The 24,269-nt window shown below is 48.8% G+C and overlaps 1 protein-coding gene across 2 annotated transcripts in view; it reads left to right on the top strand.

Moving 5' to 3' along the window:
- Positions 1-24,269, top strand: part of WTIP (WT1 interacting protein) — an 84,035-nt gene that overhangs the window by 35,182 nt on the left and 24,584 nt on the right. For both annotated transcript variants that reach the window (XR_014616508.1, XM_084215418.1), the window contains exon 3: positions 23,364-23,431. Coding sequence is in view for 1 of the 2 variants with exons in the window: in XM_084215418.1 (XP_084071544.1) it covers positions 23,364-23,431 (68 nt within the window). In the remaining variant the exon portion in view is untranslated. The remainder of the gene's footprint in view (positions 1-23,363; positions 23,432-24,269) is intronic.

The following is a 24,269-nucleotide window of genomic DNA, read 5'->3' as shown; positions in this document are numbered from 1 at the left end:
TAGACCTTTTGGTAAAATGTCTCAGATGATAAATCCCTTAATTGTCTTCTGAAGTTCTGGCAACGTTGGGAAAAACCCTCAGTAATATATTGATTCAGAGTTGGACAGGATCTCCTCAAAAAAGATTTCACCAGTAAGCTGAGATTGGAATTAAAATGGAAAGGAAGAGTAGATGACTCTTTGGACATGTTTTACGTGCTGCTTTCCTGCCTCTCTGTGTTCAGTGGATGTCTGAGCCTTGCTCCTGTAACTGAGCAAGTTCAGCACCTCAGATCCTTGCTCTGTCAGGAGATTTCTGCCAAATCTCTATGAACTCCTGCAGCATTCTGTCTAAAGCCATGCTCCTCAGATAGCTTTTTTCCAGAGGTCAAAGAATTCTCTTCAGGTAAGGTAGAAGCCAAAGTGATCTGATTTCCTGAGATCAGGTATTTCAATGTAAATCTTTATTCACAATCTCTTAGAAGAAACAACTGAAGCTTGTTAGGATGGTTTTTAAATGCAGATTCTGTCTCAGCCCTGACACCAACAGAATCTCTTTTAGGCCTTGATTCAGCAAAGCACTTAGATGTATTTAAATATGTTATATTAGTCATATGTAAAATTGCTTTGCTGAATTTTAAATAACAGATATTAATTCAGGCAACAACATCATCTGTCCCTTCTGTTAAGTATGAAATCTTGGCTTTGGCAGGAGTTCAGCTGCAGATTTTGCTTGTGGAAGACAAGAGTTGAAAAATATCTGCCTGAACAGCTCATCATCTAATTCCTCTTGATAGTATTTCAGAGCATGACAGGATTTCTTGAAGGATAATTGCTGTAATGCCAGACTTGTGTGATCTAAGTGCAGGTGAACAGTTGCAGGAATTAATGGACTCTGATTGATACTCATTAAAGAAGAGAATTTCCCAGATGCCTTCAGTGTGCAGACCATAAAGTCATCCACTGTGTCTTTTCAGGCTGAAAATGTCAATCCAGAGGCAGTGATGGCAGAAACTGCAGTAAGAGGAATCTTTACAATGAGGAGTATCAGTTTGCTGTTTGTCACTCAGAGGGTGTGAGGGAATGAGCCTTGGTCAGGGAATGAGCTTTGCAGAGCTAAGGGTTGGAAGGCTCTACTCTCAAAGCTGACATAAAAACCAGGAACATGTTCTGCTCTCCTCCGTGGGAGCAAAGGCTTGAGCATGCCATTCATCTTTAATTGCAGCTTTTGCTGCTGGTTTTAAGGCACAGAAAATCATGGCAAGATCAACCAGAAGCTTAAAGCCAACTGTAGGATCTGCAGGGGTGCAGCTCTCACCTGGTGGCTGTTGGCCAGCCCAGAGCACTCACAGCACTCCAGATTTGAGGGACAGCTGGTGAAGGTGTCACAGTTCAGGTGAGGATGGGCAGTGCTGCTGCCTTTGTCCAGCCTTCACAGGCTCATGCAGGTGTCTGGGAGGGGATCCCAGGGAGGGCTGACAGAGCTGCTGGTTTCAAAGGCACAAGTGGGACAGCCACAGTGGGAGTGTTGTTATTATTACCTTGAAGGTATTAGGAGCACTTCTGAACCAGCCTGTGCCCCCAGCTGATGGGAGAAGGGAGTCAGTTCATGGCCACAGTCACAACCTGCCTTTTCACTTCTGTCTGAGGCCACTCAGGGCTCCTGGGTGTAGATGTCTATTAATAGGAGGTTGCTCATGTCCCAGAGAAGTTCCTTGTGTCACTGGAGTTGGTCTTTTGCGTATTTGCTGCCCCAAGTTGAACCTTTGTTTGCTCTTGGTGGCAGTAAGGCACAGAACATCTTAAGGAAGCTGTGTCCCTTTGGTGTATATTTACAGCAGTTGGTGAGTTTTTAAAATACCCAAATTCCCAGTGGAAGGTTCATTTTCATTTCGTATTTGTTCCGTCCCACAGTGTATTTATAAGTTTGGCACAAGTAGCTGCATCCAAATTGCACACTGCCAGTACTTGCTTTGTAGCTGCAAATTAAATTGTCTGTAATTGTGACTTTCCCATAAAATAAAACAAAATTGAGTGTCAAATCAGTAAGCTCTACAGTGTGTGTCCACCAGTGTTAGAGTTGGTAATCACAGTGGTACAAATGTGTGTGTTGGTGTCAGTGGTTCACCCTTGGTGCCTCATCCCTGACTTAGTGCAGGTTCAGTGTCTGCTCATCTTCCTGCAGCCACTTTGTGCAGCTCTTCTGGGCATCAGGGAAACCCAGCAGGAGCCCTGGAGGGAGAGGGGCTGGTGGGCATTGCTGTGGGGCTGTGCAGTGCCAGGCTGCTGGGTGGCTCGTGTCCTTGTGTGCTTTTCCTGCCAGTTTCAGCCACATGTGGCTGGACTGGAGCAGGCTGACACGTTGGGGTTTTTGGTCTGTAATCCTGCCAGAGGCACTGGCTAATAAATAGCTGGTGCTCAGGGGCTGAGCTGAGGAGTGCTGTGTGGAGGAACATCCCTCCTGACCCCTCAGCTCACACCCTGCTCATCCATGACCCAGCCCATGGCTGGAGAATGGAACCTGCGGCCAGCTGGGTGTTTGGTGGTTTCCAGGCTGTGACTGGAGCTGGCAACAGGGCCTGTTGTGCATGGGGCAGGTATTTGGAGATGGGATTCCCAGGAAGAGCTGAGCGCTGGAGGTTGGGTTTGGGAGGGGGTTTGGTGGCTGTGCCCTGGCTGTGTCACTGAGACAGCTCCTGCTGCTGCTGCAGGAGGGCAGAGCTCTGCCTGAGCCACTCTGCATCTCTGGGATGAGGTACAGCCTGGGCTCAGCCCCACACTTCCCATCTAACCCCTGTCAGGACAGATGGATAAAGCCATTCCCAGTGGGTCTGCAGCCCACCCCCAGTGCAGAGCTCAGGGAAGGGAGGTGCTCATGGAGAGGGGCAGAGGTGGCAGCTGCCTTCACATGGTTTGGGCTCCCCTGTGCAGGACTCTGAGCCATGACTGAGTCTCAGCAAAGGAATATGATCTGAATTTGAATTTAAAGTCAAACTTGGATACCAGCCCATGTAAGAGCCCAAGTACCTTTGGGTACTGATTGCTAGAAAAATGTTTTATCTTGTTCCGTGGTTAGTCTGGTAACATCCCAGGCTTTGAACAAAAACAATGGGAGGCAAAAAGGTCATCAAAATGTTTGAGATGTGATAGACACAGGAAACCCTCCTTTACTTAAAATTTATGCCATTGAGTTTTACATTTTAGGAGGCATTTTGTATTTCTCTGCATTGCTGTGTGAACTACCTGGGGGCATCTCTGGCTGGCCCAGCAGGGCACTGATCTGTGTGCTGGGCAGGAAATAAAGCAGCCCATTGCTGGGTCTCTTCTACAGACTATGCTGTCATGAGATGTTTTTGATTCTGTGACTAATTTAAATTTAGTTCAGCTCTGGGAGGGAACCTGGTTTTTGAGGGGTGGCTCATCTGATTGCTTCACTTCCATGGGGACATCCCAGATATTGAAGATGCATGTGCTTAAAGCTTTTTTTGGTGGGGACAGGGCCACTCTTCTCTTTAGCAGCAGTGGGAGAGCCGGAGGCTCAGCCCCAGGGAAGGGGGATGGGATCAGCACCTGGCTGACAGGGAACTGGGAAATGCTTCTCTATTTCTGATGATCAGAGGGCATGTGATCAATAATTGGCAGGTGGTTTGTCTCTGTCTCCTTGTTTCCTTGAAGGGCTGTAATTGCATTCTGCTATTAATGATCCCAGCATGAAATATATGGCTTTTAATGGGTCGGGGTTGCCTGGCAACTCATGATGGAAACTTTCTTCTGTGTTCATTGACTGGCCATTGATGTATTCCTTCCACAACATTTTTGTACTCATAATGTGAAACCATTCACTGACGGCACCTGTGACCCTTTCAAGGGCTGGAAAACAGATAAAGTACAAAAAATATGCTCTTATTAACAAGGTTTCACTGTCTTGTTGTTTATTTCTGTAAGAACTCCAGACAACCTCACCACTTTTTTTGCGTAGTTTTGTGGGTCTGAAATGTCACCTCTTGTCTAGAGTAACAAGATCTGGTCAAATTTCCCCATTTCCTTATTGGCATCTTTTATCCAGGTCTTGATGGTCTTCTCTGAAACCCTCATCTTTTGGGTTTTTTTTTCCCCTTTCTTACTTTCCCCTCTACCCATTTAAAATGTTTTCTTGGAACACACCTCAGTTTCTACAAAGGAAGAGATTCCCTTGGGCTGCTGCTGAGTTTGTCTCTCAAAAGGGAACAAATCCAGATAATCCAGAACAGAGCACAGGCAAGACATTGTCAGCAGATGTTTCTGTTTCCCATTTCCAGGTTCTGTGATCTCTAATTGTTACAAAAAAAAAAAACAGGTAGAAGGAAAAAGTGGAGAAAGGAAGGAGTTAAAGGAGAAATGCAGGGTTGGTTTCCTGTAGTTCTGTTGAACTGTTTCTCCTATATGTTGTCCCTATATATTTTGTCAAGTGCAAAAAATGCTTTAGTGGCCGCCTCCTTCTTTACTCATCTGAAAACTAAACCTTCAACCTAAACTCTGAAATAATTTCTTATGTAATATAGATCATCATCAGTTCTTCAACAAAAAGTCATCTCCATGTCCCCACATGCAGTTAATCAGCTTTGTCCTTCAGCCCTGAGGGAATCCATTCTCCTGCCCCCAGCCAGCTGATGGTTTCTTTGCTGGTGCCTCTCTCAGTGCATTTTATCCTCATACAGAACCTGTCCATGTGTGTAAGCACCTTCAGGCTCTTGTGTGTTTAGCCCATCCTAAAGCCATGGGTCACCTGCATCTTCTCCTGGCATTTGGGTGACTCTGCACCTTTCCTTTGCCCTGGAGTTGGTCTCACCATTGCTGCTCCTGACTGACCAAGGTGTGCTCTCTGGGCCACCGTGCCCTGATGGTGCTCCTGGTGTGTTGGGAGGATTGAACTTCAGTTTTGGTCTCTCAGGCATCTTGTGGGAAGTCTTCCATTCCCCATGTGTTGTCTTTTTCTTCTTTGTGCCTGCATTTGCTCTGATGTGTCTGCTCTGCTACTGAAGAGCTCAAACTTTCTTAGTATTTTACATCTTATGTTTTCCATCTCAAACAGGCACAATGCATGACTTTAGTCAAGATCTTAACTGCATGTCAGTACCTTTTTCTCCAGAAAATAGTGAGCTCCTCTGGCACCGTTTGTACCCTGGTAATTTCCCATTTGTTATGCATATCTTTGGCTTTTCCTGGAATTCCCAGTGTCTGAGGACTGCTGGGAGCTCATCCTCCCCATATCAAGGAGGCAGGATTATACCACTTTGCAGCCATGGAAACTTCAGTCTGTCCTTCCTCACCAGCAAACCTGCTTTTCCAAAATTCAAAATAGTTTTCTATTTGTACTCCTGTTACCTGATTTCCTGCTGTTTCTAGTCTTGGACTTGTTGCTGTTGTTCCCTGGTGGCAGTGCAGGGACAGGACCTCTCCCCTCCTGCCAGGCCAGCTCTCAATCCAGCTCTGCAGGCCCAGCCTAACAAGGACTGGAGCTTTGAGCAGGGCACACAGCATGCTCAGGAAATCTGGTATTTGCTGCTTCTGTTGCCCTCACTTCCCCTGCAGTCTGACAGGGGGGCTCTGGCTTTGCTCCTCAGCCATGCCCCCTTGTCCAGGCTGGGTTCCAATCTCATCCTTAATTCTTGTTAACTGCTCATTTCCAGGGAGAGTTGTCTGTATGGCCTGGAAACACATTAAAGTTCTCACCAGAAAGCAGCCTGGGTTTTACCTTGCAAATTCATTTTACAGATCAAAAGTTTCCACTGCCACTCTTCACCTTAAGGATGCTTTGACTTCTTGTGGCTCTAGAAAAGCTCTTTCCCATAAGAATCTTGCCATGTACAAAACAAAACAAAGATTTTTTGGTTTTGTTAAAGTTTGTCTTCACACTTATAAAATATGCAGTTCCAGCAGACTTCAGCACTCTGTGTTTGAGGCTTTCTTCTGGCAGAGGATATTGGCAAACAACAGAGGAAAAATTCTTAGCTGAGAGGATTGGTAGGTTGGTGGTCACCAAGGGGTGGATCAGCCCAGGCAGGCAGAGGAGAGGGTTTTGCTCCACTTGCTAAGGCCTCCTTGTCCTCTGGGACAGATCACTTCTCCTGTCTGGCTTGGCCCATGTGGGCATAATCCTTCTCACCTCCCTCACCTGGGTGATGCTCTGCTGCTTTCAATGTCTTGGCATTATATGGCAATTCTGAGGTCAAAGCACTGGAGAAGTGAGAAGTTTTGTAAATCTTTCAGTAATTATTGTTATATCACAAATAGATGCATTTGCTGGAGGAAACGCTTGCAGTGTCTGGCAGCCAAACCATACAGCTGCTACTGCATGCTACTGAAACTAATTACTTGCTCAAATAATGCATATTTACAGTTTATGGGGGACCAGTTTGTGGATTATATATCATTAAATAAATGGACTAATGCAAGATTTTAAAAAGCCTGCTTTCCCAGCACTGCTCCCAAGAGCCCTTAGTGCCTGGGCCACGTCAAAAGCGTTCCCATTCCTCTGTCCAAGCCCAGTGTTGTGTTTTTAATTTATTTTCAGTATCCAAGGAATGCTGTCTCCAGTATTCAGAGGACTCTAAATCGGATGTGAGACACAAATGCACCAGAGAAACTTATCAGAGAAACAGGCTTGGCCTGAAGCCTACATAAACAACCATAAATTTTTCTCATTTAAATGAGAGGACTCGGGAGGATTGGCCCATTATAGCAGCAGTGGGCTGGCCCTGGGCACCAAGGAAAGTGCTTTGGTAACCCCTGGTATTTGACATGACCTGAATGCTTTGCCTGCTTATAAACTTACTGTTACAGGCTGACCAGCTTGCTTCTGGTAAATTCACTTCTACAGGTCAAAGTTATTTACCAGCAGGAGATGTTTTCTCCTCTTCTTGGACTTCTCAGAAAATTTTAGCCTGTTTTAACCCAGGTAATGAAGAGCTCTTGTTTCCAACCACCCCTCGCTGCCTCACTCCCTTGAAACACAGAACAGGAAGAAACTCAGTAAATTCAATCTTGGCCAGAAAGCTATTTTTCTCCCTTGCTTCCAATAAATATCTCATTTCCTGAAAATCCTGACTTTGACCAAAACTTCTGGGACTTTCTAGATTTATCATCACTCATGGCCAAATCCAGTTTCAGTTAGTGTCGGGGTAGTCTTGAGTTCACGGAGGGCAGTGGGAGCTCTGAGCTGGGCAGCAGGAGCTTGCTCCCATCACACTGACAATAATCCTGTGGTTTGCCCCAGGTGAGTCTCTTCCCTGTAGCTGTATAAAAATTTTGCAGTATGGCTTTGATTGTGAACACCGTGTCAGAAACAGTAAGGAATCATTTTACTGGCTCTGTGTTCCCTGCCTGTCCCAAACATCCCTGCAGGCTCAGGGCAGGCAAGGGGTGAGGAGGGGATGGTGTTGAGGTTCCTCTGGAAATGGTGTTGAGTGTTTGCTGGGCCTCTCACTCCCTTTCTCACGGCCACTGGGGACTTGAGAACAGGTTGTGTCCTGTGGTCAGGGGCCAGAGTAACCTCCTACCACTGATTTGGGGTGCTCAGGGCTTCAGCATTTCACCCACAAAATGTGTATTCCAGGGCAATGAGTAACCCACCCTTTACAGCCAAGTGGCAAAGAGCATTCCAGTCTGTGTCCCCCGTCCCACGGAGCCGAGTGACAGCTGAAGATGTGGCTTCAGTGTGGTTTTGTGCTTGTGTGTGACGTGCCTGGAGAGGCCTGGCAGCCTGTGGGGCAGGGAGTGTTGCTCATCCCCTCAAAGCATTTTCTGCCCAGGGGTTCTTCAGGTGCTCTGGTCCCCTCGTGCAGTTTGGAGAGGCAGGAGGGTGCCCGGGAGGCTGTGGACCCTCATGGCCTCTGCAGCAGGGTTTGAAACCCCAAGGTAAGCTCCACTGCTTTTGAAATAACTGGGGCCTGTACAGCCATTCCCAAAATCCCCCTGAGTGCTTTCTGCCTTGTGGTGCTGGGGGCAGGCCTGGGGGTTTCAGGTGTGACAGAGGCCCGGCCTCTCTCGGCCCGGGCACAGCATGGCGGGGTGCCGCTGACAGGGCCCCTCTGCTCTGGGCACTGTCCTGCTCCTCCTGCTCCAGGGCCGCCTTTGCTGGCTGCACAAACCCTGGGTTCCTTCCCCTTCCTCTTTGGGGCCCTCCCGACGTGCTGGTACTGCTGGTACTGCTTCTGACTGTGCCTCGGCCCCGGCCCCGGCCCTGCCATCCCTCCCTGCTGCTCCCCGTGCCCTTCACTGTGCCCTGCCATCCCTCCCTGCTGCTCCCTGTGCCCTTCACTGTGCCCTGCCATCCCTCCCTGCTGCTCCCTGTGCCCTTCACTGTGCCCTGCCATCCCTCCCTGCTGCTCCCTGTGCCCTGCCATCCCTCCCTGCTGCTCCCTGTTCCCTTCCCTTCCCTGCCATCCCCGGCTCCTGCAGCCCAGCCTGGGCCAGGCAGGCAGGGCTGGGGCAGTGCTTCCAGCAGTGCTCCCTGCTCGGGATGCCCCCATGGGCTTGGTGCTTTCTCCTCCTCTCCACCAGCCCTCAAGCTGATTTTTTTTCTTCCCTAAACCCTTCCAGCATTAACTGTTTACCAAACACCTGTGAACGTGCACTGTGTTTGGAGGAGCAGTAGTAAAATGAAGTATGAGCCAGGCAAGAAACAGGCAGGGAGTTGGAGGAGAGGCACTTTGACAGTGTCTGCTGTAAGAAGCGGCCTTAGCAGTGGCTCTGAGTCCAGAATGGCTGGCTCTGCTGGTGTGGTGACTCTGTGCCAGCACACAGGCACCAGCACCTTCCAGCTTTTGGCTGTGCCTGTGCAGAGCGAGAGGTGTGTCCAATCGAGTGCATATTTAAAAGCAATCTTTTAGCAGTGGTTTTTGATCAGTCACTGTTACATCTCAGCAGTTGTCTGTCAGTGTGCTCTAAAACACAAGTGTGCCATGTCCTGACATTAAATTGGATGCAGTCACAGGACCTCAGTCACACAACTCCCCTGCCTGCCTGGGTACTCTGCACTGTTGCTCTTCCAACTGCACCGCCTGCAAAATTTTTCCTGGAAGTAATGCAAATAATTTATTGAGTGAGTCAGTGGATTACTGACCTTAGGAACCACAGCAGTGTAAATTCAGACCCATGGAAACAATTTGCTGAATCAGTGTTAACAGTGATGGGGTCTCTAGAGCAGCAGTCTCCAAAGTGGGGTGCAGGCTCCCCAGACAAGTGTTCATGATCATCCTTTAGGGTGCAGGAAGAAAATACTTCACATGTGGATGTAAATAATTTATAAATATATAAACGTACGTGTATTGGAATGCATGTGCAAACATCTTTTACTGGTAGAGGAGCACTAGGGGAAGTCCCTTGGACTAGGGGAAGAAAGCCTAAAGAACACAACAGCCACCAGAACTTGTTCTGCTGATTCCATGAGTTATTTAACAAAGCAGAATCTATGCACTTGGGAAAATAAAGCTGGAAATCATCTACTTAATCTCTTAAGAAAATATGTAGGTGAGAGCCAGAGATCATGTTTTCTAAGCCTTGTTTTTGAAGGGATGTTATTTTTTATTAGCCAGCAAATCATGCCTGTTGCTCCAATGTGCTGTTCAGGCCCTGCCTGGGGCTGGTTCACAGACAGGGGCCCATGGCTGCTCTCTGAAATCCTGTGGCCTTTGGGGGATGGTGGTGAAGATAATTTGGTTCACATACAGAGATGGCAGCACAGAAGCTGGCAGATTGTACATTGAAACCTTGAGGAGGTTTCAAAATTTGCACAAAGGGGAAGGTCCTTATCAGTGCAGCTCTGCAGCTGATCCTGTGCAGTTGTGAGTGATGAACTTTGGGGTCACGGGAGCATTTGGTGTTTGTGGTTTGCTGTATAGCTGCTTCTTCATATTTGCTTCCAGAGCCTTTTCCTCCTAGCCCAAATATTGGGCAAGTGAACAGGATATGCAAAACCCCAAAACCAGGGGAAACCAGGAGTAATCAGCTTTGAAAGGAGCATGAAGGCAGAGGTTTGCAGTGTCTTAGTCACCAGTGGCTGTAGTGGAGAGCTGATGTCTCATGCTGGGTAGAGAAGAGAGGAAGGAAGTGGATTTAGCAGAAAATTGATTGCATCTACTTGGGCTCTTTCCAGCTGAATCCTGAGTTAAGTACATTCATCCTGAACTAATCGTTGTGGAGAATTGGCTGAAATCTCACATACTTCTTAAAAGGAAAGCTAAGCATTAAAGGAACAATATCCTTATTGTACCTGAGTGCCAAGAGAAGTGAGTGTACTATCAGGAGCTGTACCTATTCAGCCTCTGGCTTGGGAGCTGCTTGTGGTTTTAGTACTAATGTGACCTGTTGCAGGAAGCCGTGGTCAGTCCAGCACAAAATATCAAGGGCAACCCAAGGAGGGCTGATCTTTGATTAGATTTCAAATTGGCTGGGCAAACACCAGTCCATTTCAGTAATTGAGTACAGCTATGATTTTCAGTTTTGTTTTGTTTACAGCAAAGAATACTGGAATATTGTCTAGAACACATATCTAAGGCCCTAGTGAGGTTTTGTTCCAAGTTACCCAGGATAAATCTGAAGTAACATTATTAACATCAGTGTAATTGTTTACCAGTGTGGACAACAGGAGAGTTGATCTCTGTGCAGGTCTTACAAATTTATGGCTAAATAATCTAAACCCAAAGAATGTCCTTCAAAACTAGCAGATGCTTTAATACTTTGTCATTCTGCACCTTTTTTTTTTCACTGTATACTATCCTCTCCAAGTTTTCTTTTTGCTTCTGGACCCACGGACCACTCCCTGGCACACTCTTCCTTTGCCCCATGAAGAAAAGGGCTGTTGCTTGAGATGTCATTTCTAGGCACTGTGGCTCTTAACAGTCTCTCTTTCTTGCAGAGATTTGTGCCAGGGGAAGGGGAATTGAGCACTGTGAGTTGATGTCAGCAGCGTGGGGTGCCGTGGGTGCTGGCTGAGCACTCTCTGGCCGTGACCCAGCCCAGCCCTGCTGGCTGTGGAGGAGCAGCGGCAGCGCCTCTGATGCTGGGCTGGGCTGACTCACACGGGGCTGCCCAGGAAGCCTCAGCTCTGCAAATCCATTCTTGTTGTTGTGAGAGTTTAGGGAAATTGCTCATCTCCCTTGAGGCTCTCCTGCATGTTGCCACAGGACTAGGCTGTGTCCACTCCTTTTGTTCAACTTTTTTGTGCGCTAGGAGAGGTGGTGCTGCAGCTCGCTCCATGTGAGGATGACATTCTGCAGCCTGCCTGCTCTTCCAGCTCTTCTTCAGGTTTCTCTTCATCTGCTTCAGAGCCTGGCTAAGCTGGGACTTTTAGGTGAGGCTGAACTTGAATGGAGAATAATGACTTGCAGGAAAGAGCCTGGTAGCAATGGTGAGGGGTCTGCAGTACCCTCAGTGCAACAACCTCACCCAGCGTTTGCTGGTTGTCAGGAGGAGCCTCCAGTGGGTTCTTGCCCTTCTCTGAATGTCCACATGACAAAGGACCAAACATCTTAATTTTCTTCTTCCTTCTTTTCTTCCTTTAGTCCTATTGGAATAGAGTAGCATCTTCTTTTGGATGTATTCCCATAGGAATTGTCTCCCGTTGTGTTTCTCAGCAGCTCACCCCTCCCAAAGGCTGCTCAGGACCTTGGGGCAGTGCAGAGCTCGGGAGGTTGGTCCTATTCCCCAGTGAGAACTTTGACTCAGGGGCTCTGTTCCATTTGTGTGTCCCCACACCTGTGTTGTACAAGGAGGGCCTGAGCAGAGTCTCAGAATGCTGCTAGATAAAAATGCCAGTTGTGCTGGAGATACCCAGGTGCAGCTGAAGTTTCAGACTTTGACTTACAGAGCTCTTTAGTCTGGTGGTGATGACTGCAGAGGCTGCTGTGTTCTCCTGCATGCAACAGAAGCTTGAGATCAGCAGAGGTTCAAAACAAAAAAAGGGAGCAGTTCATACAATGCACAGTGAAATGGTGGGACTCTGCCACAGGGACTGCTTAGAGGCCAAAAATATAAATGATCTCATAGAGAAATTAGACAAATTTGAGAAGAATTGGCCCAGTGAGGCTATTAAACATAATAGTTATGATGCAACCTGTGGTGCAGGAAGGCCTTAAGTGCTGGCTGCTGGAGGCTCAGAGGTTATTCCTGGGAACACTGCAGCTGTGTCAGCCCTGTCTGCAGTGCTCCTTCCCTCTGAACTTCCACTCTTGGCCAGGCCTGGAGCCAGGATGCCAGGATAGAGGGATATCCTTGCTGGTGGTTCTTGCTGGAGGCTGGATGGCTGTGTCCTGCCTGGAGTGGGCTGGATGGATTTGGGGATGGATTTACTCTGCCATACAATGGGCTGGCACTTGGACCCTGGGATAATGTGATAACACAAGTACTCTTTTAAGTCCTGGCTTACAGGCAGCAGCTGGAAATCTGGAATTCTTTGCTGATAACAGACAAGAGGCTGTGATGGAATGGTGAAAGCTTCCCACAGTGGAAACTACCTTGGGGGAAGAGCTATACCCCCTGCCCTCACAGCTTGCTGAGTGCTGGGGAGGCCTCTCATGGTTTGGTGGGGTGGTTTTGTGTTTGTAAACCCAGCCCTGGGGGAAAAAACATTAAATTGAAGTACACTTGGGGCTTTATTTTACATTTTCTTGAGTTGCCACTTGCTGGCTTGTTAAGTAATATATTTTAGGACATATGTTAATATATTGACCCAAAGTAGCTGTTAGATCAATGCAGGCAGTTGTATTTCTGATTTTAAATATATACTTGGCTTATGTTTTTGCAAACCCTTTTTCAGCATAAGTCCTTCTGTTAGAGCTCTGTGGAAATAATTTATGTGTTAACCCTGAAATTGATGGGTGGTATGGGATAGAATAAATATGTTAGTGGGAGAGAAAGGAAACATCTGCCAATTTAAACTTTAGCAAATTATATGGAAGCTTGAAAGTATCTGCTAAGTTTATAATGCAGTCTGCACAGGAATGCCTTGCCAGAGTGCCAGAGGTCAGAGAGCTTCTTGTCCCTGCAGCTTTAAGCAACCTTTCGGTGAAATAACCTGACCCAAGAGTAGGAGGAGACAGAAAGGAAGAGAGAATTCCACACTAGAGTAAACATGGCACGGAGATTATGGATACCCTGCCAAGAAAGGTGGGGTTTTCCAGCAAGGTAACTAAAGATATTAGCTATCTATCTACATAATCCTGCTGGAGGCTGACAGCTGCAGTCATGCAGAGAGTTTGGGGCAGAAATGTGCCCTCCATAGCACAGAGTGTGCCCTGCTCAGGTCACAAATGTGCCCTGCACAGCACAGAGTGTGCCCTGCACAGCTCAGAGTGTGCCCTGCACAGCTCAGTGTGTGCCCTGCACAGCTCAGTGTGTGCCCTGCACAGCCCAGTGTGTGCCCTGCACAGCTCAGAGTGTGCCCTGCACAGCTCAGAGTGTGCCCTGCACAGTCAGTGTGTGCCCTGCACAGCTCAGTGTGTGCCCTGCACAGTCAGTGTGTGCCCTGCACAGCTCAGTGTGCCCTGCACAGCCCAGTGTGTGCCCTGCACAGCTCAGTGTGTGCCCTGCACAGCTCAGAGTGTGCCCTGCACAGCCCAGTGTGTGCCCTGCACAGCTCAGTGTGTGCCCTGCACAGCTCAGTGTGCCCTGCACAGCTCAGTGCCCTGCACAGCTCAGTGTGTGCCCTGCACAGCTCAGTGCCCTGCACAGTCAGTGTGTGCCCTGCACAGCCCAGTGTGTGCCCTGCACAGCTCAGAGTGTGCCCTGCACAGCTCAGTGTGCCCTGCACAGCCCAGAGTGTGCCCTGCACAGGTCACAAATGTGCCCTGCACAGCTCAGTGTGCCCTGCACAGCCCAGAGTGTGCCCTGCACAGGTCACAAATATGCCCTGCACAGCTCAGTGTGCCCTGCACAGCTCAGTGTGCCCTGCACAGCCCAGAGTGTGCCCTGCACAGGTCACAAATGTGCCCTGCACAGCTCAGAGTGTGCCCTGCACAGTCAGTGTGTGCCCTGCACAGTCAGTGTGTGCCCCCCGTGTCCAGCAGCCACTGGGGGCTGTGCTGGGCCGAGTGCTGGCAGATGTGCAGTGCAGGGTTGCAGCGTTGCAGGGACGCATGGTCCCAGGAATGCATGGTCCCAGGGATGCAGGGTTGCAGGGATGCAGGGTTGCAGGGATGCAGGGATGCATCTTTGCAGGGATGCAGGGCTGGATGCAGCAGAGGAACCCCTACCGGTCACAGAGCTGTTCCCTTCCGTGCCAGGCTGCCACGGGCCAAAAGGCCAGGGAAGAGAATGAAGTTCTTCCCTTGAACATCGTGGCAGGTTGGGGTGAGTGCAGAGGGGAGCCTGGAGTTTCCCTCGGCTGCAGGCAGGTCCAGTGATGGGTGCTGTGTTTTCATCGGGGCCATGGCACAGCTGTGAGCCCAGCAGGGCACAGCCAGAGGGGCACAGTGCAGGGCCGGGAGAACAGCCCAGAGGGAGATGGATGATAATTGTGTGGCACTGGAGTGTGCTTCTGGGAGAGTCCCAGTACGATCTGGGCACCGGTAACTGGGAGAAGAAACAGTTCACTACCATCTGCCTCCCAGGGCAGAGCCACGAGATGGAGAGTGAGAATGAATGCTGACTTTGTAGCCACTGTTAATTCACACTGAAGAGCTCAGTTTTGGTGTACAAACATGAATTAATATGGAGAATGTTTTCCAATTATTAATTTGAAAATAATTTATTTAAAATTAAAATTTAAACTATAGTTTTAAACAATTTTTAATGCTTTTTCCGCAACAATGATTCTTGAAATCGAATCTCCTGATCTCTTTAAAGTGTTCATATCTTGCTATGCCTGCCTACCTGATGATAATATTTTATTAGAATTTGTTCACAGACTTTGAATACTCTTTCCTGAAAGAACCTATGTAAAGGGAGAAAACAATACACATCCTGTACTCCACCTTCATAGGCCTCCAACATACGATGCCACCTTTTGTTTGCAAGAGTTTAAATTTCAAATAAAATCCCAGCATTCTTTTGAAAAAAAGGAAAGGGCCTCTCCCCTGCTTAGATTGTCAAATCCCAGACTAGCCTGGAATTGAATAGGCCAAGTCAGTGACCTCAGGCAGAAAGAATGTTGGTTATTTACGTAGGGCTTCTGCTATTTTAGCAGCAAACCTTTTCTTCTGAAAGGACAATGTATACTGTTTTGTGTTTATGGCCGAGTAAAAAGCTTGTACATTTGAGATTTGCATCGTAATAGCCTTGTAACTCAATATACAGCATCCTCAAAAATAGCAGGGCAAGGCTCTGTTTTGTCTTAGCCAGTGCAGGTCTTTAGAGGCTCTTACAAAAGTTCTCTGGAAAACCGACCTTAAGATTCAGCTGCTTACACGTTTGCTTTGGTGGCTTTTTTTTATTTTTCTTTCCCTGGAGTTTTGCTTTTTTTAAAAAACCTAAAATTACACGTGGTTTCTTTAGGAGCTATCAGGTCAGTGCTCAAAATATTTTGATGCATCTCAAGCTAAGCTGTGCCTGCAGCTTGAAACCAGGAAAACGTGTGAGTGTGTGTGTGTGTGTGTGTAGTCCAGACACTGAGCATTTTTCCTGAAATAATGGGAGATCTTTACAGGCATTCTGGCCTGGTGGATGAGCCTGCAATTCCAAATGGTTTTTAAAGTGTGCCTTTCTCAATAGATCGTAACCATGAGGAGCTATTGTGTGAGTAAAGCACACATTTAGGATCCAATCCTGCATTCCTTAAAGTCAATGGGAGTCTGAGCGTGAAAGGAATGCAGGATTGGGTCCTGGAACAGGGGAGCAAAACTGTGTGCCAGATTGCTTTGAAAAGAAGAATACAGCACATCCACAGTAGCCACTTTTTAGTGTTTCAGATTTCAAACGGCTGGAGTCTGTGAAAAGTGGCTTCTGCCAACATGCAGTATCTTCTATTCAAAGGAATTTGGCATTGATTTTTTTTCTTCCCCTATCTCAAAACCTCTGAAAACCCTAGAAATTCACCCCTTCTTTCACAAAGCCTGAGCATTATGAGGAGGGGAGGGGGCCGTGGCAGTGGGGGATGGAAATCTCTCCAAGCCCAGGGGCTGGGCTGGAGCTCAGTCCCCTCCTGGCACTCTGGCTGGGGTGGCAGCTTCATCACGGGACCCCGGCACGGAGAGCTTGTGCTTGGTGGCTTTGTGTGAGTCCACTGTAGGAGCCCGAGGAGAAAAATTTAATTAACAGTAATTGAGAGGCTAAAGCAGCCTCGGTTTGCCCTGCTGGCAGTGGGTGGAGGGGCAAAAACCCTGTGGAAGGAAAACTCTGTGCGAGGCAGAGGGAGGGATGGGGAACTGCGGGCCCAAACTCACATGTGAGTAAAGGAGGAATGGCAACAAATAATGATTAGAAGCTCTTGTTTTCTTCTGGCACATTTTCAATTCCTAGGTAGGCAAACCTCCTCTGCTACTGAAAAGGAAACAACTCTCCTGGGTGAAATTCTGCTCCTGTTTTAGCCAGAGGTGCCTGGGCAGAGGAGATAGCAGGGGTGGCTTGTTATTACTTAATGTTTTCAATTATTTATTGTTTTTGTAAAACTTGGCATTTCTCTTGAAGTTTCAGCTCCTGGACTCAGCTGGTGACTTAAAATTCAGCTTCCACTGTTCAGAAATAGTAGCTGTCCAGCCTAGAGGTTTATGGAGAACTGGTTTGGGGTCTGGAGGTTCCACTTGCCCTTTGGCTTTTGAGTTCTGTGTATCCCAGTCCCTCATCATCAGGGGGTGTCACACAGGGCAGAGGGACAGTCACTGCTGGCATGCCAAGAGGAGCTGCAGGTGTGCCAGAGGTTGGTGGGCAGGGGTTCCTATGGTGATGCTGCTGTGGGCAGGACCTTTGGGAGGACCCTGGGCTGGGAGTGTGCCTTTGGCAGTGTGGGCAGCCCATGGTGCACCACAGAGCAGCCCCAGACCAAGAGCCAGGGTGTTTTGCTAAACAAAAGCCAGGTTTGGCCTGGTAAAAGTTTCCATTTCCCTGAGCAGTGAGGGAGAGCCTGGCAAGGTGGGCAGTGGGCAGGCAGAAGCATTTGCTCAGCTCGAGCCCCTTGCACCGGGCTTTGGGCACTGCATGGGAGTTTTCCTTCACTGTTGAGGTAGCTGGGAAATATTTCAGCACATGTTGTGCATTAATCCTCTCTGTGTGTGTGTGTTTTCATGTCACTGTAGTCTGAAGGCTTTGGGAGACTGTCACTTAAGGTGCTGGGATGAGACGAGTCCTGGTGCTGGTGTCACATCAGTCACTGCAGAGATGGCATCTGAAGCAGTTAACGAGCAATTAGGTCCATGTTTAATATTGCTAACTAAAACAGGCACAGTCCTTTGGTCAGCCAGGCATGAAGAGCTCGGGCTGCCACGCTCAGGAAGCTGAGCAAGTCATGGGCCAGAGCTCCCAGAGCACAGAGATCTCACTGCCTGTCCCCACCAGCCTTAGCGCTGACAGTTCATCAAGGAGCAAGGAGGAGCAATCTCAAAGAGAGAAGCAATGTGAGATGATTTTTTTTTTTTCCCCTCCTGAAAGAGCTGTTAAAGAAGGATGCTGTGAATCTGTCTTGCTGCTGTGAGACAAGTCAGGAGCTCCTGGGTGCCCTTTGGCCAGCAGGAGCAGGGCATGGCCAGGCTGGGGGCTCTGGCAGGGCCCTGGAGCTGTGCAGGGCAGGGACAGCCACCCTGCCTGAGCCCCTCACTGCCTGCACCTCCTCTGTGCTGCACGGCCATGTCCCCAGCCAGCAGGCATGGCAGCCTCTGAAGTGATACTCCACAGTGTTAACTTGGGCTGTTCAGACTGTTAATTAGCTCCGCTTTAATGAATTTCCTATCTTTAGCGCTGATACCTACAACTGAATTCTGGATTGCGCTCCATATGGGAAGGTTTAATTACATTTTGTGGCTAAAATAGTGTCCTTGTTCCACACAGCTGTGACATTAGAAATAACAGGACATGATGAGTCACTTCACTCTTTGTCCCCTCTAGCAGAGAGACTTTCCCACATGAAGTTAAAAGAGGCACATGGCTGTGGGGAATGCCACCAGAGGGTCCTGCTGGTGAGGGTGCTCTGCTGTGGGTTTTTCAGTAATCTCTGGGATGCAGCAGGCATTATCTGGGAGGCAGGGCTGGGGCTGCAGCATTCCCATGATGTCAGAGGGGAGCTGTTTGTGTTTGAGCAGCGTCAGGCACGGAGACAATGCAGCCTCTCACATGAACTTGCTTACTCTACACTGCTACTAAATCACGATTACCAAAGGGTTGTGTGTTTTCAATCATCAAAGTACTTAAAATATTATAATAATGCTTGGCACTTTTCAACTTCAAAGCATGCTGCAAACAGTAATTAGGTCTAATAACCGTGCTGTGACAGTGAGACATTCCTGTCTCCTGCCTTACAGCAGCCAGGGGGGTGGCAGCCCCTGATCCGGTTGCATCCATCCTGTGTGAGACAGGAGATCTCCCATGCAGGCTGTGATTGATAAACTGACCTCCCCACGGGCAAACACTCAGGGCCAGCAGCAGCAGGGAGGGCTCAGAAGATGCTTCCCAGGCTAGAGGGGAGGGGGCAGGACAGTTCCAGTGCTCTGTTGGGCCGTGTCCCCAAGACTGTAGAACCTGGGCTCGTTCACATTTTGTTCCATGGAGTCCCGGAGCAGCATTTGAAACAGCACTGGAAAAAAGTTTTTGCTCTGTCTTGGCTGCCTGGCTGGTGTGTTTTCAGCACCCAGCAAAGCCTTGTGCTGACTGGGGAGAACACTTGTGGACAGCCTGTGTCAACTGGGGGTCATTTTTCCTCTTGCAAGCTGTCTTTGAGCTGTTCCTTTGATAAAGGAGCAGCTCTCCCATTCCTTCCTTTTAGTTTATGACATGTAGGAGATAAAAATTGTGCAGGAAGTAATTGATACATTTAAATAACAGAGACTTATAGACTGGTTAAATGTCCAAAGCGCCATCAAACACTTCGAGACGGTTCTGCTTTAATTTTATTTTTAAGAATTCCACAAACCTGCATTCTTTTGGATGTTTGTCATGTTGGTTGCAATCACCAGCTGTGGTCGGTCCTTGGGATAGAGTCATTTCTAGCTTTCATTTCACTATCTGCTAGATTATCTGGTGAATGTTTGCTGGAGTGTTTGTGAGGTCTGTGCCTCCCACCCGAGCTGGTGGAATCCCTTAGCCTGGTGCCAGGAAATGGAAGTTGCTGGTTTGTCACCAGCCTTTGTGTTCTGGGGGGAAACAAGGCTGAAGAGCACTCGGGGGAGAAGGGGCTTCCCCCCAAAAGCTGCAGCTGGTGTCAGGAGCCTGCCCACAGCCGGGGGCTCCCCCTGTGCATTCCCTGCTGCAAACTGGTCTGACAGGGCAGCCAAGGTGGGATCCAGCGGGAGGAACGAGCAAGGGCAGGGTTTGTGAAACCCCACCCCGTGAACTCTGGCTAGGCTGCTCATTGTCATTCTAATGAGCCGTCGGCAAGTTGCATCAAGTTTTGTCAGAAGCTCTCCACTTTTTTTGTTTCAATATTATGAAAGCAAATAGTAACCAGGCTGGGCTAGACACAGTCATTCAGAGGAAAGCCAAGCAGCAGCAGGGCCTGTGTGCCAGTGGGCAGGGTGATGTCACCTCCCCTGGCTGGCCAGGTGCTTGGCTCAGCTGGCCAAAGGAACATCAGGGGGGTTTAACTCATAATTTCTGCCTAATTGACAGGAACAGGTTACAGCTGCACAGAACAGGCCGATGCTGGGCAGGATCCCCAGCTGCTTTAGGACCTTGGGAGGTGAAGCCTCCTTGTCCAGGACCTGGAGCCCAGGGCAGGCATCCCAACGTCCCAATGTCCAAATGTCCCAACATTCCAACATCCCAATGTCTCAACATCCCAATGTCCCAACATCCCAACGTCCCAATATCCCAGTGTCTCAATGCCCCAACATCAAGGGGATGCACCCACCCTGCTGCCCTGGGGCTGGGGACCCCAGCCCTGCCTCTCCTGGGGATTCCTGTCCCTTGGCTGCAGTTTGCACTTGATGCCCAGGCACTCCGAGGGTGGTGTCTGACCATGCTCAGTGCTGTCAACCCTTCCAGAGGGCAGTGGAATTTACACTTCTGCCTTTGTTTCTAAAATACAGAATGCAGAAGCCAATATAGGCACCCATAGTTGGTTGAGTGATAACTTGCTGTTTCTTGTTTATGAGATAATTACTGTACAGTCCCTGAATTAAATTCTTCTAGGGTAAAAGGCCTGTCAATCTTACTAATCATTGCTAGCAATAGTCATTATCATGTGAGCAAGCTGCTTGCCTGCTTTATGAGTTTAGGCAAGTCAGTTCCCTAATAGGTGTCTTGTTTTTTTCAGCTGAAAAATGGGGGAAATTGTATTTTCCCTCAGTTTTGAAAGGTATTGTGCTGGGAGTGCAGTGTGGCGCAGAGGTGGAGCTGCAGGGCCGGGAGAGCAGCTCTGTGTGCTGGGCAGGGATCCCAGCAGTGCAGGGCTGATGGGGACACTCACAATAGGGCCAGGCAGGCCAGGGGAGGCCTGATGTGTCTGAGGCACTCCAGAGCACTGGCTTTGCCTTCTTGGTTTGGATGAGAGGCTTCCCACTCCATCCCAGCCCAGGAAAGCACTGACCCCACTGGTTCCATGCTGTGCCAAGGAAAGAACGGGAGCCATTCCTCCCAACCTCAGCACAGGCAGGCTGGGCTGTCCTCCTGCCCCTTCTGCAGTGCTCAGGAGATGCTGGTGCCTCCCTGCACTGGGACCTTGCTCTCCTGCAGAGATCCTTCAGCAGCCAGGGCTGGGATTTGTCCCAGGTCGCCCCTGCTGCTTTCCCAGCACGGTGGGTGTGTGCTGGGGAGTCGGGCAGTGCCCCTTCCCCTGCAACAAACACCCAGCTCCAGGTGAGCAGAGGGAAAGAGCTGCTCCAGCACATCCAAGGCACTTCACCTCCACCAGCTAAACACAAGTTGTGTGCCAAGCCTGCATCTGACAGAGTTGTGTCCTTTACAAAGCCATTCTGGCCTCTTCCCATCTTTCCTTTCATTTCATGTACTTTGCCTTTCCCTAGAGAGGTTTAAAAACAGCTTTAACGAGCAGGAGGGAAGTTCTAGATGCGGTTGCTCCTGCATCAGTTGAGAGAAGCCCCAAGGTCCCCTGGTTGCTGTCCCAGCCCTGTGCCTTGTTCAGGGATGGCCCAGTTTCACCTGAGACTCTCAGAGGGGATGAGCACATTGCCCACATCACCAGGGTCCTGGTCCCCACCAGAGCCACAGGACAGCTGGAAAGACAAACAAGGGCTGGCTCCACCTACCAGCAGTATGGAGACAGCAGCCCGTGAGATCCAGAGCCCAAGAATGTGCACACAAAAGAAGCATTTCCCTCAGCCACGACAGTAAAACCACCAGACAGCCACATGCAGCATGTGATTTCCCAAAAGCATCAGCCCAGATCCCAGCTCCTTTGTGCCACACGCTCTTTCCCAGGATCACATCACAGTGGCAACGTGTAAAAGGCACTTCCAACACTGAAAATGAATCCTGTTTTCCTCAGCGTTGTTTATGGAAACCGTGGGGAGCACTCCTGCCCCTGCGAGCTGGCTCAGCGTGCCCGCCCTGGGCGTCAGACCCTGCAGGAGATGGGTGATGTTCACACCCTGCAGGAGATGGGTGATGTTCAAACCCTGCAGGAGATGGGTGTTGTTCAAACCCTCCAGGAGATGGGTGATGTTCAAACCCTGCAGGAGATGGGTGATGTTCAAACCCTGCAGGAGATGGGTGATGTTCAAACCCTCCATGGAGATGGTTGGTGTGTGTTCAAACCCTGCAGGAGATGGGTCATGTCAAACCCTGCAGGAGATGGGTGATGTTCAAACCCTCCAGGAGATGGGTGATGTTCAAACCCTGCAGGAGATGGGTGTTGTTCAAACCCTCCAGGAGATGGGTGATGTTCAAACCCTCCAGGAGATGGGTGATGTTCACACCCTCCAGGAGATGGGTGATGTTCAAACCCTCCATGGAGATGGTTGGTGTGTGTTCAAGCACTCCATGGAGAGGGGTGATGTTCAAACCCTGCAGGAGATGGGTGATGTTCAAACCCTGCAGGAGATGGGTGATGTTCAAGCCCTGCAGGAGATGGATGGTGTTCAAACCCTGCAGGAGATGGGTGATGTCAAACCCTCCATGGAGATGGGTGATGTTCAAACCCTGCAGGAGATGGGTGATGTTCAAACCCTGCAGGAGATGGGTGATGTTCAAACCCTGCAGGAGATGGGTGGTGTTCAAACCCTGCAGGAGATGGGTGATGTTCAAGCCCTGCAGGAGATGGGTGGTGTTCCTGGTGAGCTGCAGGACACATCCAGGCTCATTCCATGGAGAGAAGCTCTGGCAGTGACCTGGATCAGGAATTCCTGCTGCCCTCTGCCGTGCCCGATGTGGCTGCTGGCACAGCCCCAGGCAGCTCTGTCCCTCTGGGGCTGCCAGGGGCTGCTCAGAGCTCCCACAGCCCGGGAGCTTTGGCCACTGGGACCCTGGAGAGTGGGAACGAGGTGAGCTGGGATCAGTGTGCTTTCCCTTCCCCCTCTCTGGTTTTACACTGGTGAAGCAGCCCTGCTTTCTAGAGAGCAGCTCCCATCTGCTGTATCTACAAACTGATTGTGCTTGGTGGTTCCTGAATTCCTGGTTTGAATCCTTTCTGTTGGGGCTCTCTGGAGTCTGCAGTGCATTTCTTCTCTCCACCAGTTAATGACTGTCACAGGCTTTGTCAGTCGAGTTCCACATGGGCTAATGAAATGCCAAATGCCAAAACTTGAATACAAAATCTCTTGTTTTCTTTGTGGTTTTACTGCCCTTCCCTCCATCATGTGTGTCTTGTACTGCTTTAGTGTTGCAGGGAACTGCTGTGGTGTTGATTATTAATATTTTTGAGGATGGCAGGAACGCCCATATGCAGTATCCTTTATGTAGTCCTTTGGAGACAAACGCTGCTGCTGCTGATTGCAGTGGATGTGAGCCTGCTGGGATTTTACCTGCCAAGAAAAATGCCTCAATTTGCAAAGGAGCCTTTTCCCCCAAATCAATTTTCAGCTTGGATTGCAAGTTTTTCAGGAATTGTTATCAGCTGGGTTCCATAACCTGCACTTCAAGGTAACATTTAGTAGGTACCTAAGGCAAGGTTTGGTACCTGATTTGGTCAGGGCAGATAGAGCCATGGGCCTGATCCTCAGCCCTGGCTCTGCATGGGCCCTCCAGGGGAGAGAGGGGCCAGGAACAGACCCCACAGACAGGTACAGGGGTGTGCTTTTCACTTTGTACCCTGAACACCTGGGTTTGGGGCTGAAAACCAAAATTCTGATGGTCCTGTGTTTTAACAGGGAGAAGACTACGAGGAAAAGCATTCTACAATGTCAATGGCAAGGTGTACTGTGAAGAAGACTTCCTAGTAAGTAAGATTTCAGGCTTTTTTTTTTTCTTTCTAAAGCAAATTATTCTTTTATGTTGGCTTGCTTGCTTTGAGAGACAGTTGATGCTGTGGGGCCTCTGGCAGTGGTGGAATGGGGAAGGATCTGCCACTGACCCCTTGGTTTGAGGTGGTGCTGTAAGACCAAGAACGTAACTGTCCATAAGCCAGTGAGAATTGTGCAGTGCACCACAAATGATTTGATAAGTGCAGACCATTTAGAATTAACATGAAGAGGATGGCATGGCTGGGAATTGCAATTAGCAATGATATATTTTAGCTTAGAGGAAGGTGAATTGGACAATCAGAATGTTGAGTTTATGCCACCTTATTTATTGAAATACCGTTAATTTGGAAGCTTGGGTCTTCCAGAACGACTTTCCATTTCTAATGAATATATAATCATGCTGTTTGCAAAGGAATTATTCAAAGTATATCCCACAATAAAATTGTTATTGGCAGTTCAAAGCACACAAATGCATTTCTCATCATTGCAATGTATAAAAATCATGGAAATTCCTAAAATATAAATTATATTTGCCTTCATGTGTTACACCTTTACTGTGAGCCCCTGTTGGGGGCACGAGGGAGTGCAGTCCTGTTGCTGCTTGTGTATCTCTTGCTCCAGCCTCTCCCTGCCAAAAGAAACCAAAATGTGTTTTGTGCAGAAAATAAGTATCTTGTTAAAACTGAAACTTGTTCTTGCTTTGCTTGCATTCTGGAGAGAAAATTATTTTTTCTTCCTTGCTTTTTTTCAGCTCTTTCCTTACTGAGCTTCTGCAGAAGCACAGGGAGGGGGAGAGGAGATGGAGTGTGAGAG

This window comes from Fringilla coelebs (assembly GCF_963513975.1).
Source record: "Fringilla coelebs genome assembly, chromosome: 14".
NCBI lineage: Eukaryota > Metazoa > Chordata > Aves > Passeriformes > Fringillidae > Fringilla > Fringilla coelebs.
The sequence above is the reverse complement of the archived record's forward strand: the minus strand, read 5'-3'. Positions and strand labels throughout refer to the sequence as shown.